The sequence below is a fragment of the Apaloderma vittatum genome, unplaced genomic scaffold (assembly GCF_000703405.1).
Source record: "Apaloderma vittatum isolate BGI_N311 unplaced genomic scaffold, ASM70340v1 scaffold17501, whole genome shotgun sequence".
NCBI lineage: Eukaryota > Metazoa > Chordata > Aves > Trogoniformes > Trogonidae > Apaloderma > Apaloderma vittatum.
Window position 1 is genome coordinate 139,148 of NW_009698739.1, and position 14,116 is coordinate 153,263.

General features: G+C 40.5%; 1 protein-coding gene across 1 annotated transcript in view; it reads right to left on the minus strand.

Annotated features, from left to right (window-relative positions):
- The window catches only part of LOC104280474 (protocadherin Fat 4-like), a 60,325-nt gene that overhangs the window by 2,351 nt on the left and 43,858 nt on the right, over positions 1–14,116 (minus strand). The window contains 6 exon segments of the mRNA XM_009878135.1: positions 3–64; positions 4,303–4,564; positions 8,932–9,149; positions 10,283–10,407; positions 11,184–11,363; positions 12,367–12,452. Coding sequence (XP_009876437.1) covers positions 3–64; positions 4,303–4,564; positions 8,932–9,149; positions 10,283–10,407; positions 11,184–11,363; positions 12,367–12,452 — 933 coding nt within the window.

A 14,116-nucleotide genomic window follows, 5' to 3' on the forward strand; every position in this document is an offset into this window, starting at 1 on the left:
TGCTTGCCGGTGAAGGGAAGGCTCTCACCACCATACTTGATGTAGGAGATGCAGCCATCGAAGCCTAGGAGGAAAAGCAAATCACGTTGGGACCTGAAGGTCGAGTACGAGACGCATCAATGTCACACTCAAGGGGAGAACTTTAGGGTCAGCAGGGGACAAGAGTGTGCCACTTGCCCTCTGAAATGAAAGCTGAGACACCAACACAGAAACAACAAAACAGAAAACTACAGTGGAGGAGGCAGTCTTGTTTCACAGAATCACAGGGGTTGGAAGGGACCTTAAAAAATCATCTAGTTCAACCCCCCTGCCAGAGCAGGATCACCAAGAGCAGGTCACACAGAAGGGTTTTGAATTCATTATATGAGTAAATTATGAACGTGAAGTCTCCATGTTTTCATGACTGAATCTCACATGTACTGAGCTTACAGCTGCTTCCCCTCATTTTTACCTTGCGTTGTGATCAAGATAAAAATATCCGCAACATAAACCACACAACAGTGCAATATCTGAGTAATTTCACTTAACACACTAGAAGATTGGTCCAATCACAGATGTCCTGGTACCAAACAACCTGTACTGAATCCTTTCGACTCAGGTGTAAGGCAAGTTTTATTGCTTCAGTTAAATATTTCCTCTTAGGCTGTAATGACTATTTTGTTCACAGATTCCTGCTAATTTTCTTGTTAGATAGGAAACATAATCGACTTTCAAGCAGAACAAGATTAAGCAAAGGCTAGTCATGCTTCTGACCTAACTTCTTTACAAGCATCTTTTAAAACTAATGGTTTTTACACCTAAGCTGTGCATAGAAAGGGTGATTAAAGATAAGCAAGTAATTGATTTATGTGAAAAGAGGTGCATAGCACTTACAAAAATAATACCAAGTTATCTTTCACAAAGTATTTGGTTCTTTTCAGTATGCCAAATAAGAAGTCAGAAAGAGACCACGGTTTTTAACTTTAACACTAACTTTTGAAAACAATGAAAATATTCTTAGGCAAGTAAATAAAACGTATCAAAATGTGCAATTAAGATGCTGAAATTAACATGTCATGTCTTCTAGAAGGCCTGTAAGACAAGTTTCGGTCTCATTGCTTTTGTTAAATCTGAAAAAAACCAAGCCCTTGTAAGCAGAAGCCTAAAAATAATTTGAAATGTTGATCCAGTTTTTAAGAATTATATAGGCTGCACAGGAGAAGGAACTACTGTCCAGTTAGGAATTGGCTACCTCAAGCTTGAAGACTGGGAATAAAGTTCAAATTGAGGAAAAAAAGTAAAATTAAGTAAGAAGAAAAAATGCATTTTGGGTAAAGCCATGTTGCTCACACATGGATTAAACTCCGCTGCTCGCTGAGCAGATTAGATCTGAGGTTTGCAATGTAGATGGATATTTCTGCGATTGTAGCCTGCTTACCTTCCAGACAGACTCGTCAAAAGAAGTCTGAAGGTTATATTCTCAGATCTTCATCATAGTGTATTTTCTCTTCGAAGCAAAATTATTTTGTCAAAATACTAAGCAATGAGCAAAAGGTTGGATTTTGCAGAAAGGTTTTATTTCCTAGAAATCTATTGTTGAACTGACTCAATTTTCAATTTATAGACCCGTTTTACTGAAGCTAAATGAAAGCTCCATTGTTCAGTAAGCAAGCCAGGAATCCAAATGGTTACCATAGGGAAGCATCTATTCTCGCAGTATTTAAGGTCTTTAAAATCAATTTGAACAGATATTCCTTTTAAACGCTTCATTCAATATACTTAAATGGTTTTGTTTCCTGATTTTCCCATATTCCTAAAACTTCTTATCATCCACACAGAGAAAGGTGCATGCAGCTGGCTTGGCTGTGTCAGAGAAAGCATTCGGTTCCATTCCCCTCGGCTTGAGCGCTTTCCAGTTTCCCCCATTCTGAGCAGAAGTTGCCTATCCTGCTTCAGCCAAACCTCCTGTCTCACTGTATCCTAAAATCATGGCAATACTTTTCTGGCTCTGAATCTCACGTAGCCTTTTCCCAAACGTCCCACAGCTTGGTTGCAGCACTGCCCTGTCAGCGGTGATGCCGAGTTTCAGGACTCAGGGAGCCCAGGGAGATGGGACTGCCCCCAGCCCCTTGTGTGACGGTTGTGCGTGAGGTCGCAGCAAAATCCGGCCTTTGCCAGCCTAATAATTCTCTGCGTTCCCCAGACTTAATCCTTTCTGCAAGGGTTTTAGAATAGAGCAACCTTATGCTGATTTCTACTCGGGCCTGTGACAAAATGGGATGCAGAGGTGTAAGTTTTGCACTCAGTACCCACGTGCTGTTGGGAATGTGTTCATTTCTCCTTAATTCCTGACGTGTTCCCCTTGGGATGCCATGCACGGCACCAAGTTTACAAAAGGATATTATTCAAGATCAAATTTACCAGCTATTTTCAATAAAAATAATAATCAACCAGAAGGAATGTGCCACTACTTGGTTCCAAAGTACCACACTTGGTTGAAAGAGGAGCAAGTTTTCCGTGCATTAGTAGTGTCAGAGAAAGGCTTATTTCTGCAAACATATTGCTGGAACAAAAGAACAGCCACTGTGAAGGAGAACTTTGTAATAATTGCGGAAATCTCTGTAAAAATGGGAAGCACAGAGACAAATGTTACGAATATTTGAAAATGCAAATACACTCAAGTGGGAGATGAGAAATCTGTAACATCACCTCATCCAAAGTGTGCCTCTTGAAAATCTGAACACCCTCTGATGTCAGAAATGAAATACAACTGGGTATCACTATCAAATACGTTTCACTGAGAGGTGGAAACCATGTGGTGTAAAGGGACATGAAAGAGCCTTCTAAGTTCTGCAAGCATGCTATTTCTGTATTATTTCTATTCTGAAAGAGCTGTGAGCATTACTCATATTTTCATTTTCTCCTGCTTTTACGCTCCCAAATTAAGAGGAAATTGAGGATTTAGGTTCAGGTGGGAGCCCAAGCAAAACGCACGATTACCTTGCCACATGCTTGGTGGTCCCTTGCAGCAGTGAAGCTATAAAACACAATCAGGATTTTGTTGGGTCTACCTGGGTTTGAAAATGTTATTGAACATACCCATATCCGTATCTTCACAGCCCTGGAACTCTCACCCACGTATTAGTTTTTCCTGCCTGCACCAGTACTGCAGATATCTTTGAGTTCATGCGGAGTTTTATACCTCCCTCTTGTAAATCCTTGGTATGTCGTACACAATGTAATCCAACATTGAAATCAAATCATACGAAGAAGAGATTTTGGATTGTATATTCCTAATGGAAGCCAGACATTCCTAATTTGTCTGCCACAGCACCAGGCAGTGGTGAAAAGCTAGTGTGCTCAATTTTCTTTGTCCCAGCTTTCCTAAAAGCCTCAGACTTTTCCGTGTCTATGCTGCCCATAAAACATACATGTAAAGATGGTAAAGGCTCGCACAGCACCCATGTGATTTCGTACCACATTTCATAGGAGTTCCTCATATACAAATGTGAAGCGTGAGTTTGCTCCACTCAAAAATCTGGTCGCAATTCTTCAAGTCATGAAGATTTTTCGGTATTAAAACTCTGTGAAACCTACGCCTGCATCGTCTGGAATATATCACAGTTTGCAGCTAAAAATCACTTCTGTCTTTACTTATCACTGGGGGAATGATATCAAATACGAGCTATCTACTTCTATTGCCAGGCTCTAAGACAGTTGCTTTAACTCTTAAGGGAGACTGATTTACTTCTTAATAGCTAGATGTTGGTCAGAGAACGGTTCCTTATTGTCCTCGGTTTCTGTTGCTCAGAAATAAATCCTCTTCCTCATTTGGCACAAGGGTAAAGCAGGAGGAAGTTGGAGTTTCAGAAAATATTTTAATCATATTATTAACAAGCTAAATCCTGCAGTACTTACCGAACCCCTACAGAGACAAAGCTCTCATTTAGCATTTTCACCCACGTAAAGATTTGCCTTGATTTTCCAGCTTCTGACCCAGGTAAAGAACAGACCCTTTCTTCTCCATTAGCATAACAAAATTATAACAACAACTGACTTAGAGACATGCAAGCAAACTCAATTCCTGCCTCCAGAAAGCCCTGCAGATGGAGTGCCTGCTTTTGGAAACAACACGTAGGGAAGGAACAAAGTCTGCAATCCTTACTCATTCAAATTGCAGTTTTTCTGGCAAAAGATGGAAGTATACTAATTACTGATAAAGAATTACACTACTTTTGGTGAACTTTAAGCCAACAGAGTCCCTTTGTCTGCTCGAATGCGCTTATGTGCACTGTATTAATAAAAAAAATAAAGTAAAATTACCTCCAACTGTGCTCTTGAAAGGTTGGCTTGATGGGATTCCTCCCAAAGAAATTGTAAGAACATTTAGTCCACCAAAATCCTGCGTGGCGTGGAGAATGTCTCGGCTATGAGCCTTGTCGACCGACAAGATAGTAGCAGAGCCGTTCTTCTCGATGAGTACTGAATGCCACTGGCCATCCGCAGCGTACACTTCTGGGATATTCCTTTCCACTTTCCCAGCAATTCCAGCATCCGATATGTAATGCACTCTCCCGCCTTTTATCTGATAAAAAACAAAATGCATAATTTTAAAACAATATAGGCATAACCACTCCTGTACCCACATAACCTGCGCAATGCCAGTTCAGCACAGCTGCAGTAACACGTGGCTTCGGTTGTAATCAGAAGCCAGAGTGCATTTTTCCCCAAATAATTGTTTTGCATTATATGGTAGTAAAAATTTGGCCACAATGAAACACACAATTGCATCTGTAGACCTAGAGCTGCCATTCACTCATTCCCTGGCTAATCTCATATGAGAACAACCTATTGAGAGGTCAGCGACAGGGCACGTGCACGAAAAAACATTTCAACAAAAAAAAAAAAAGAAGAGTAATTCCTCCTCCTTCTTCAATGCAAGTGTGGGAAATGCTTTGCAGAGAAAACAGATGATGTCCCTGCCCAAAAACTTGCACCTAGTTTTGATTACAACACAGTAGAAATAGATAAGGCATGGCAGGACTTGAGCACAATTCCCATTTTGTATCTGTTTTTTTGGTACTAATTTGCATGTTGTAGGAAAATAGTTCTATTTTAGACACCTTTCTGGAGAGTTGCAAAGATTGTTATTTTGTGTGAATTTTCAAATGGTGCTTACTTGAGCAAACTGCTTTTACCCTTGTGAGCTGTTAGGAAAAAAAGGCACTATTAAATTCCATGAAAAATTATTTTGGCTTTTTCTCTAGGAACGGCGTCTCGCAATTCTCCTGAATCATGAATAGCAGGATTTCAACCCTCTTTGTAGCTCAATGTTAAATGATCCCAAAATGACTTCAGCGTCAACTCTGCATTTCAGATATAGGACTTTTAAAAAAAAAAAAAAAAAAAAATCCTACCCCAACTCCAAACCTGCCAGCTTCTTCACAGCTCGTATTAGGGCAACTCTGCCACTTGTTGCAAGTTTCCTTCTGCACTCTGTGTGTCTGGTCGGTTGGTGACCTGCAAAGTCAGCGTGTGGAACATGCACATGCGCGCTCCAGGAAAGGTCGGGTTTGCTGGAAGCTCTCTGAGCCTCGCACGCTTTGCTCCAGGAAAAAATAACGTTCACCTGGGAAGAACTGTGGGGTGACACACCGGCTGCAAGAACACTGCTCTCACTTCCAGATGCTGTTAAATGCTCTGGATTTGCTTCTTCAGCGACGCGAGCCGAGGACTTCTTTCATATAGGTCGGCTTTAATACGGCTGTGTCTTGCCAGCACTGAACCTAGCATGTATTTCATTTGGATCAAGGAATACCACTTCATTTATAAATGCAATAATTTGGACTATTTCAGAATGTTTTGTCTGAAGGACTCTGATAAAGCTGTTTCTCAGAGAGAGGATGCTTTTGGTGCTGGCTAACACAGCCCAGAGAAAACCCTGCATTTGGAAAGGCAGCCACACAGTCTAGTATAACATATTAAACACCATTTGCCACAATCAAAAGAATTCATAAAAAGATTAATTGGGCCGAATATATATATCTAGGTATGTCTGTAACCCATAATTGGTTTGTTAGTTTTACTTGGTCTTTTACGCTCAATAAAAATAGTGTCTTGTACTTTGGTCTTTATGTAAATGAAAAGAAATACATCATACCACACCTCTAAGCTCATGGGAAGACCAAGAACTGAACTGTAACTTTTAATTCCACGTTAGAGAAGAACTGCAGAATTATTTATCCGTCAGCAACTGGTATTCTCCATACTGATCTATGACTCTTTAGCTCTATTTCTTTAAAATTGCATGTGACTGATGCTAACAGACTCATAAGTAATATACCAATGGCATGTGGAAAATAAAATTTCCAGAGATGAGACTGGTCCATGACTTCTTCCACCAGGAAAAAATGAAGAATGTTCTTCTCGGTTCTTGAAGCACAACATATTTCCAAATTTGAAACAAATGCTGATGCTGACAATACCGAGTAACACCCATTTCTGGGGTTTATTTAAATGGCAGAGCAACTGACAAGGGGAATGTAATGAAAAGAATGAACCACTAAAGCAAACATATTCCTAACTACAAGGATCAATCAACTTGACTAATATTCTGAGTCTCCTTTACTTAACTAAATGCTTCTTATTTGTCTTCAATCTGAGCACTAGCCTTTACAGATTTATAGCCCACTAGGTGAGATATCATTTAGAAGAGTTGCTCTGATTTATTTCTGCAACTCACTGTGTGCCTAGAACCACAGAACAGTTTCACCGCTCTAACACATGCATATGGTAACTCCTACAGGTAACATGCAATCCACATTCTCTACCTGTACATTTCATAGACCTTAGAGCTATAGTTATGCTAAATTTAATCTGATTTCAGATGAGATTTAAAATAAACCAAACCTTTAAAATAAACCTTTAACCTGCTGCACTTATCCTATTACTTCTAACTGAATTAGTTGCAAAGTGTATTATTCATAGGAAAAGAAGTTGTGACAAAGAGCTTTAATAATAAAGAATCTCCTACCTTCTTCCTTTTTGTGATTTTTTTTTGGGGGGGGGGGCATTTTCCATCTGAATTTGACCATTGTTTAATTTCATCTGTTGGGTTTTGCATCTTTCTGCGATTAAGGATCCCTTTAGATCATAAAGACCTCTCCTGAGTTCTTTGGGGAGAGTTTACACTCATCATTTAGTGAATCAGCTGCTCACAACTCACTGGGTCTGATACTAGTTCTCCAGTTTTAGCTTAATCCCAGCTACATCAAAGCCAGTTTACTACAGGAGGTTAACTCTTAACTCCTGTGGAGGCACGGAAGTAGCCTCAGAACTTGTAGTTTTTCCCTAGCATAGGTTAACATCAAAAAATCACACTGCAGGTTTTCTCTGAATGCTTACGCTTTGGATAACAAGCATATTAAACACCCAAAGATCAAGTTATAAAGCTGTTTTGAAGACTTACAAGAGAGTTGTAGAAGACCCTAAAGCTCATCTTCTGCACTGCAAAGTAGACTGAGAGGCTGTGGAGACCTACATGTGGGTTGGCTTCACTGACATCTTGGGCCACTGCTGATGGAAGTGCTTCTCGTGATAGCTACTCTGGGTAGGAGCAGCAGTGTAGAAGTCATACCGTTCTACCTGCAGTTAAATTACTTCAGTGTTATTAACTAGCATCATCTGGGAACTTCTTGGCAATAACAGTGATGCTACCTTTCTTTTCTTAACGCTGCTGCATCTGTTACTAGGCAAACCTCACTCTTTGCCCTCGCACAGCTGGGTCTGGGGCTCGACACTCTCTGCTTGCTTGTATAACTTCCCCAATATTAACAATAATAAGAGTGTTTGCATAAACACATCACTAGTGCTTTCAGCCAGGAAAGGCAACTCTCCTTTTCCTTTTTTTTTTTCTTAATAATGCCTGTAGAGCTGATCTAGCAAATTCTACCAGCGAGAAAAAGGTAGTGTTAGCTTTTTTCTCTCCAGAACTCAAAACAATGAGATCTTATCTACGAATATGACTGAGGCAGAAACTTCCTCAAACGCTGTGGTAAAAGTATATGCCAGGGAAATAATGCAAGCTCCCTTCTCCAGCGCAGCCGCTGTGTCAGGAACGCTCTGTACCTCTAATCAGGCAGGTGGAGAATATCCAGGGGGCTGAAGCTTAGAAAGTGTGAATTTCTGTATGAGTTTCTTTAAAAGTCGGGGACAAAAAAAAAACTTGGAAAGCCTTACAGCAGTCAAGGAAACTTGGAGCTTACACCAACCCAATAAAGGGGCTTGCCAACATTACTGCTGTACTCATTTAGGGTTATGAGTAAATAGACTGAGTCAGAGCCAGGAACCATCGCCTTCTCTTGAGAAAGGTAACTTCTGCAGCAATAAGCTCTTTGGGGAAAATAACAAAACTTGTGGCATCTGAAGCATTAATTCAGCTACATTTCTCAAAATAATTTGATATTGACTTTGGTCTATGGGTAACCTCATGAATTCAAGTTATCCCCCACTTCCTAGTTTGATAAGCATGAGCCACGCTAGTAGGGATTAATAAAACTTTTGGCAATTGCTTGCTAGCTAAAGGAGGGTCTGGGTTAGAGGCCCAAAAAATCTGAAGACAAAAGGCCAATAACAAAACTACTTGTTCTGTAGAGTGTAACTTATTGATGACAACAAATACAGCAATAAGTACTCTGCTTGATGCCTTAAAACAGTCACTATTTGGAGTCTAGACAAAACCGATTAGACACAAATCCATCAAGATCTTCTGATACCTTGGCAAATAGCAAGGGAATCGCTGAGAAGATGAACGATATTGGAGCAGTGCCTAGCCTCAGCTAAAGACCTAATATTTTAAAAAGGAAATGGCGAGAGTAATGGAAAAACGTGATTCTGATCACCACGCACGAGGCAGTCCAGTCACATCAAACTCGGCATCAGTCGCAATCTTACCTTCACGGTAGTGAAGTTGCTGCTTTCCTGGACGTGAACTAAAACGCCGTTCTCGCTTCTTGTCCTGAACTTCACTTCCAAGTGGTCAGCGTTCGGGGGACGCAGGCCAGCGCCTTGAGGGCCGTGTCTCATCATGTATTCTCGCCTCTTGTTTGGACTCAGGTGGTAGTCGAGCCGTCCTTTGCCTTCCAGCGATAAGGCAGTGTCGGCAGTAATATCTGGGACAAGGAGGGGGAAAAGGACTGAGCGCACGGCCCGGTACAGCGATCGTCTGCCTAATCACCAGCATTTTCTTCCAGAGCAGAGATCAAGTTCAGAGCGGGTCGGGGTGGGGGGAAAGCAGGAGTGAATGGCAATTTCAGCCCCTCTGGTCTTGGGCTCCAACCAGAATGTGTGCTTGAGAGTGGGAGTGTGCGAGTAATTTACTGCTGCTATCAGTCAATAGTAAATTAGAATTCGCTAGGGAAGAAGTGAAAGGAGTAGGGGGAAAAAAATTTGGCTAACAGAACTGTAATTCCTTCCCAGGGATGTTACTGTTTCCATTACTGCAAGCAGGGTTTCATGATATATTGAACTCTAAGCTCTTCGGGGCAGAGATAATGACTTTCTATTTGTTATGGCATAAAAAAAGGAAAAAAAATGGCAGAGCACTGACTACCAAATGCTGTTAAAATTATGGCTAAATTCTTTTGTAAACCGGCGCAATAAAAGTGTATAAATCAGCTAAACAATAACAGCACATGTAAGAAAACAAAGCCCAGTCATTATACAACAACTACATGGAAATAAATCACTTTGCTCTCCCAGACAATCCCGTACTGATTTACAGAGCTACCCATAGGCAAGTTAATAACTCCAGAGTGTAAATGGCTTGCTTTCATTTAATTCAGCATGCTTTCTTGCATGTAATCTGACGGTCATTTGGTAAAAAACCCTACAGTCAGAAGCCATAAGCACATGCACACAATGCTTACGTGAAGGGAAGGGTTTTTTCTTATCCTCTTACCTCCCCACAGCAGACAAATCCTTCCTACCAGATAGCTTTCTTTTACTTACTGATTATACTTTATTGGGAAGCAATGGTTTTAAATGAGTGCAAGTTACCTGAAATGTGATATACGGACCAGAAAGCATAATACATGTAACTTGCTGCTACTTCTAGCTCATGAAAGCACAATAGTCCATTGTGGACTTTTCCTTCAAAATTGCTCAAGAGGCGAGAGTGTTGCTTGTTTTCATGATTTTATAGAACTCATTACCCCACGCCCCTGAAAACAAACCCTTAGTGGCAGCTGGATAAACCACAGGTAGGTGCACATTGAAGAGAAAGAGAGTAAAATCCCCTCCGTACATTTTTCACAGTGCTTTCCTGTCAGTCCATCTTTGCAGTGACACTGCTGCCACGACCAGTGATCAACACAGGTGCCACCATGTTGGCAGGGGCTGGTCATGCAAGCGCCTTCTAGTCTCGGACACCTGAAAAATACCCAAAAATTCAAAACAAATGCATCAGAAAAGCAGATGATGAAGAACTGAGAGGCTCTTCTCCATAGACATCTCATATTTCTAAACAGATCCCAATTTTCAGTGTAAGTCTTAGGAAAGAGAAAGGAATTCAGAGACATCGGATCTCCTATTATGCAAGAGAAGAAGAAACTCTTTCAGGCACTTTTTAGGCTACAGACCTCCAGAGACTTTGTATCACCATGAACAGTGCAAACTTGGGAGTTGAAAGAGGAAGGGCAAGCTAGAAAATTTGGATGGAAGACTGACATTATTGCTCCAACTTCAAAAACTGTGATGGAAAAAACAATAGAATCAGGTAATTCATCATTTCTGAAAGACCGCTCGGAGGATATGAGGGAAATTCAGTGATACTTGAGAAGCAAAGTGATAGAGCAGACATTGTGGATTAAAAAGAAATAAGAGGGAGTAGAGGGCTAGCAAACAGTACGGAGAGAGCCCGGAGGAATTTATAAAGAAACGCAATAACAGGGCAACTCTATTTCAGCCTGCAAAGCAACATGAATAATAATTGGCAACAGAAATATGATGATGTTGCTTTTTTGAAGCCTCCATAATCTTTCGTGAATGTTTAATCTTCCTGTATTTTTCACACTCGACAGTAAATTCCACAGTAATTTTTTTACAAGAAATATCTGACTGTGTCTGAATAGAATAGCATGAGACTTTCACGAAGGCTTCCTTTACTGTGAAGGCGGACCATTCGATGCCATATATAGCAGACGTACTGATCTAAGATTCCTTGAGTTGCCAAAGCCTGGCTGGGCTCCAGGGGACGTCCGTTGACTGCAAACTCCATTATACAGCCCACAAAATCATGGCTTTCCACCTGTCCTCTCCTTTGAAGGATAGGCTCTACAGACCTGATGCCACCCACGGTAACTCGATTTGGTTGTACATCGAGAGTCCTATAAAAGAGCCAGAAAAATAATTTATCAGAATCAGACATTAAGACAGTAACGGCAACGCAGGAACTGTAACCACTAGCTACAGTCTGCAGCTATGATTCCTCTTCTAAAACTTGTACTTTACATTTAGAAGGGGAGACATGGAGATCAGCAGCACTTGAACTAACAGTTATAATGGGTAGAACTCGAAACTCACAGTTATTGCATGTCAAATTCTCTGTTGACTTAACTGAGCAGCGTGCTTGAAATCCTCATGAATACAGTTTCTTTAATCAACTACCGTTTCAATTGTAAGTGATATTTAAATAGCTGGAAGATAGATCCATTATTTTACAAAGCTATAATATCTTTGCTAGAGTGGAAACCACGTGTGATAGGAAATATGATTGTGAGAAATCAGCCAAAGTGACTCGAATTAAAGTTATTGTTATCTCCAAAGAGAATCTAAAGATGTGACAGAAAGGCTTCTGAGTTAGTTATGGTAAACACGAAAATGAAGGTTTGTTCTCTGTACTGGCCAATGTTTAAGAAACTAAAACTGTTAAAAATGTATTCTGGAAATTACTGAAAACAATGTCAAAGTAAGTAGTCTTAATATGTTTTTTTAAAAAAGAAAACAGTAATCAAGCAATGTTGTTTTTTACATCTTTGTAAGAAACGAGAGGTGCAGTTCAAATAAATAAATACAAGACTCAAAACCAAAGCCCCAAACTGAATACTGAAGTGAAATATAAGTACTGCTGGGCTAATAGCATTTTGAGTCTGAGCCTGGTTTTGGCAGGATGGGTAGACTGAAAATGTAAAAGTGGAGGAGGCTTCGCTAAAGATTTGTAGCCCTGAATATTGGAGAACTTCAATCTGTCAAGGAGTAGTGCCGTAGATTTAAGAGCCAATTGATCATAACAAATACATTTCTGTATTCTGTAAAAATTTCTCTTTCATTTTACTCGAAAAAACCCCCCCCAAACCTCCCAACCAGTAAACCAAACGAATAATTATTTACCAGTCAGTAGAAACAGCGACATTGCTAACAGTGCAGTAGCCTGGCTCCTGATCCTCAGAGCACGAATCCACCGTCAGTGACGCTGCCTGCAAAAGTCCCCCACACAAATACGCTGAGTATTACACAGCTGTAGCACCCCCACCACAAGAAATATTTATGATTAAACGCATTGTATTAAGGACTCGGCTAGAATGGAGCAGCTGTATATCACTGCGTCACTTGGGATGGTGCTTCAGAGCCACCGATCAACTGTGTTCTGCATCGCCAGGATGAATGCCAAGACGTGGATTCTAACAGAGAGCGACCTTATCGACTGCTTTGTACAGCGAATCAGCTACAAACACAAAGTTTTCTGCTTGGGGCAGGGCTTCTTTTGGCTTTGTTTGCTTTACTCCTTGAAACTGTTGTTATTTTGGCTTGTACCATATCCTATTCTTGATCTGAACAGAGCTGCTCCCTCCCAGCACGAAGGGCATTCCTTCAGGGGCTTGACCGTGACATTAAACATTTTGCTTGAACTTGATGAAAAGCACAAAAGTTACAAAAGCTGGGAGTAGAAACACCAAGATTACTAGTTCAAAACAATAACCAACCACTCAGTAATACTCCAAGAGTAACCAAATGGACCCGATGAAGGTAACTCTTAGGCTGATTGTGTCAGGAGGGATATTTGCCTCATGTCGACAATGGTGACACAGGGATACCTACACTGGGACCGAGTTGACGTTCAGAAAAATACCAGCGAACACCAGCACTTAGTCTTCCTCTTCATTATAATTTCAAGCCATCAAGCCCCAGACAATGAGGTTGCCTCATTACCCATCTCAGCCATTCACACTAGAGCCAATCATGGCACTTTTATTTGTAATCTCTAAAAGCCTAACCAAAGCTTTCACTAAAATCATGAAATAATTATTAAAAAGGAGGTTTTATTTTATTCCTTATTTAGCAAAGAATCCCTCTCACAGCAATTTATTAATAACAGACGCGCTGCAAAAGAAAGAAAGGAAAAAAAACGACCCACCCCTGGAGGTTAGTTATTCCTTAAACCAAATTTTTAGCAAAATAAACATAATCTCCAAATTGTACGTATCAGCTTCTCATGTTTCAACTCGATGTGTGGTACAGTTTCACAGCAAATTTAAATCAAATGTCACTTTTAAAAACGTCTTGGTTTATATTTGGATTTAGATTGCTCTACAGGAGCTGAGCAAACAGCAAGAGCTATCAGTATGTCATTACTCTGCAATGGCTTTTTCTCCTGCCCGCAACTAAGTCCCCTAACAAAGTCCTGTTGAAATCTCCACAGATTGTCCACGCTGTTTCCAAACACATACTGCAAGCTGATGCCTCGTATTGACCAACTAAATCCACAGCTCTTAGCCCCAAATCATGCCCTGCAGTACGCCTAAATTGTTCAATTTGCTATTCTTAATGAAAGCTTATCTCGAATTTCTGTCCAGACATAATGACCAAACTGATTCTCCCGAGAAACGTCAGCCTGCAGTTCCAAAGCAGATTACAGTCCTGGATAAATGAAACAATTCATAGAAAGAATAATAAGCCGGCTGGTCTGTATGCCATCACACGCATGCATATTTTCTTTCGGAATATCAACAACAAAAAACGAAATGAGTTTTTTGTTCTTAGCTCAATCAGTGTAATCTCCCTAACTTACATTGCTATGCGCTCTGAAAGCCAAGCTACAACCCCAGCTGAAGGGCTAGACATTTGAGAATATATTTTACTT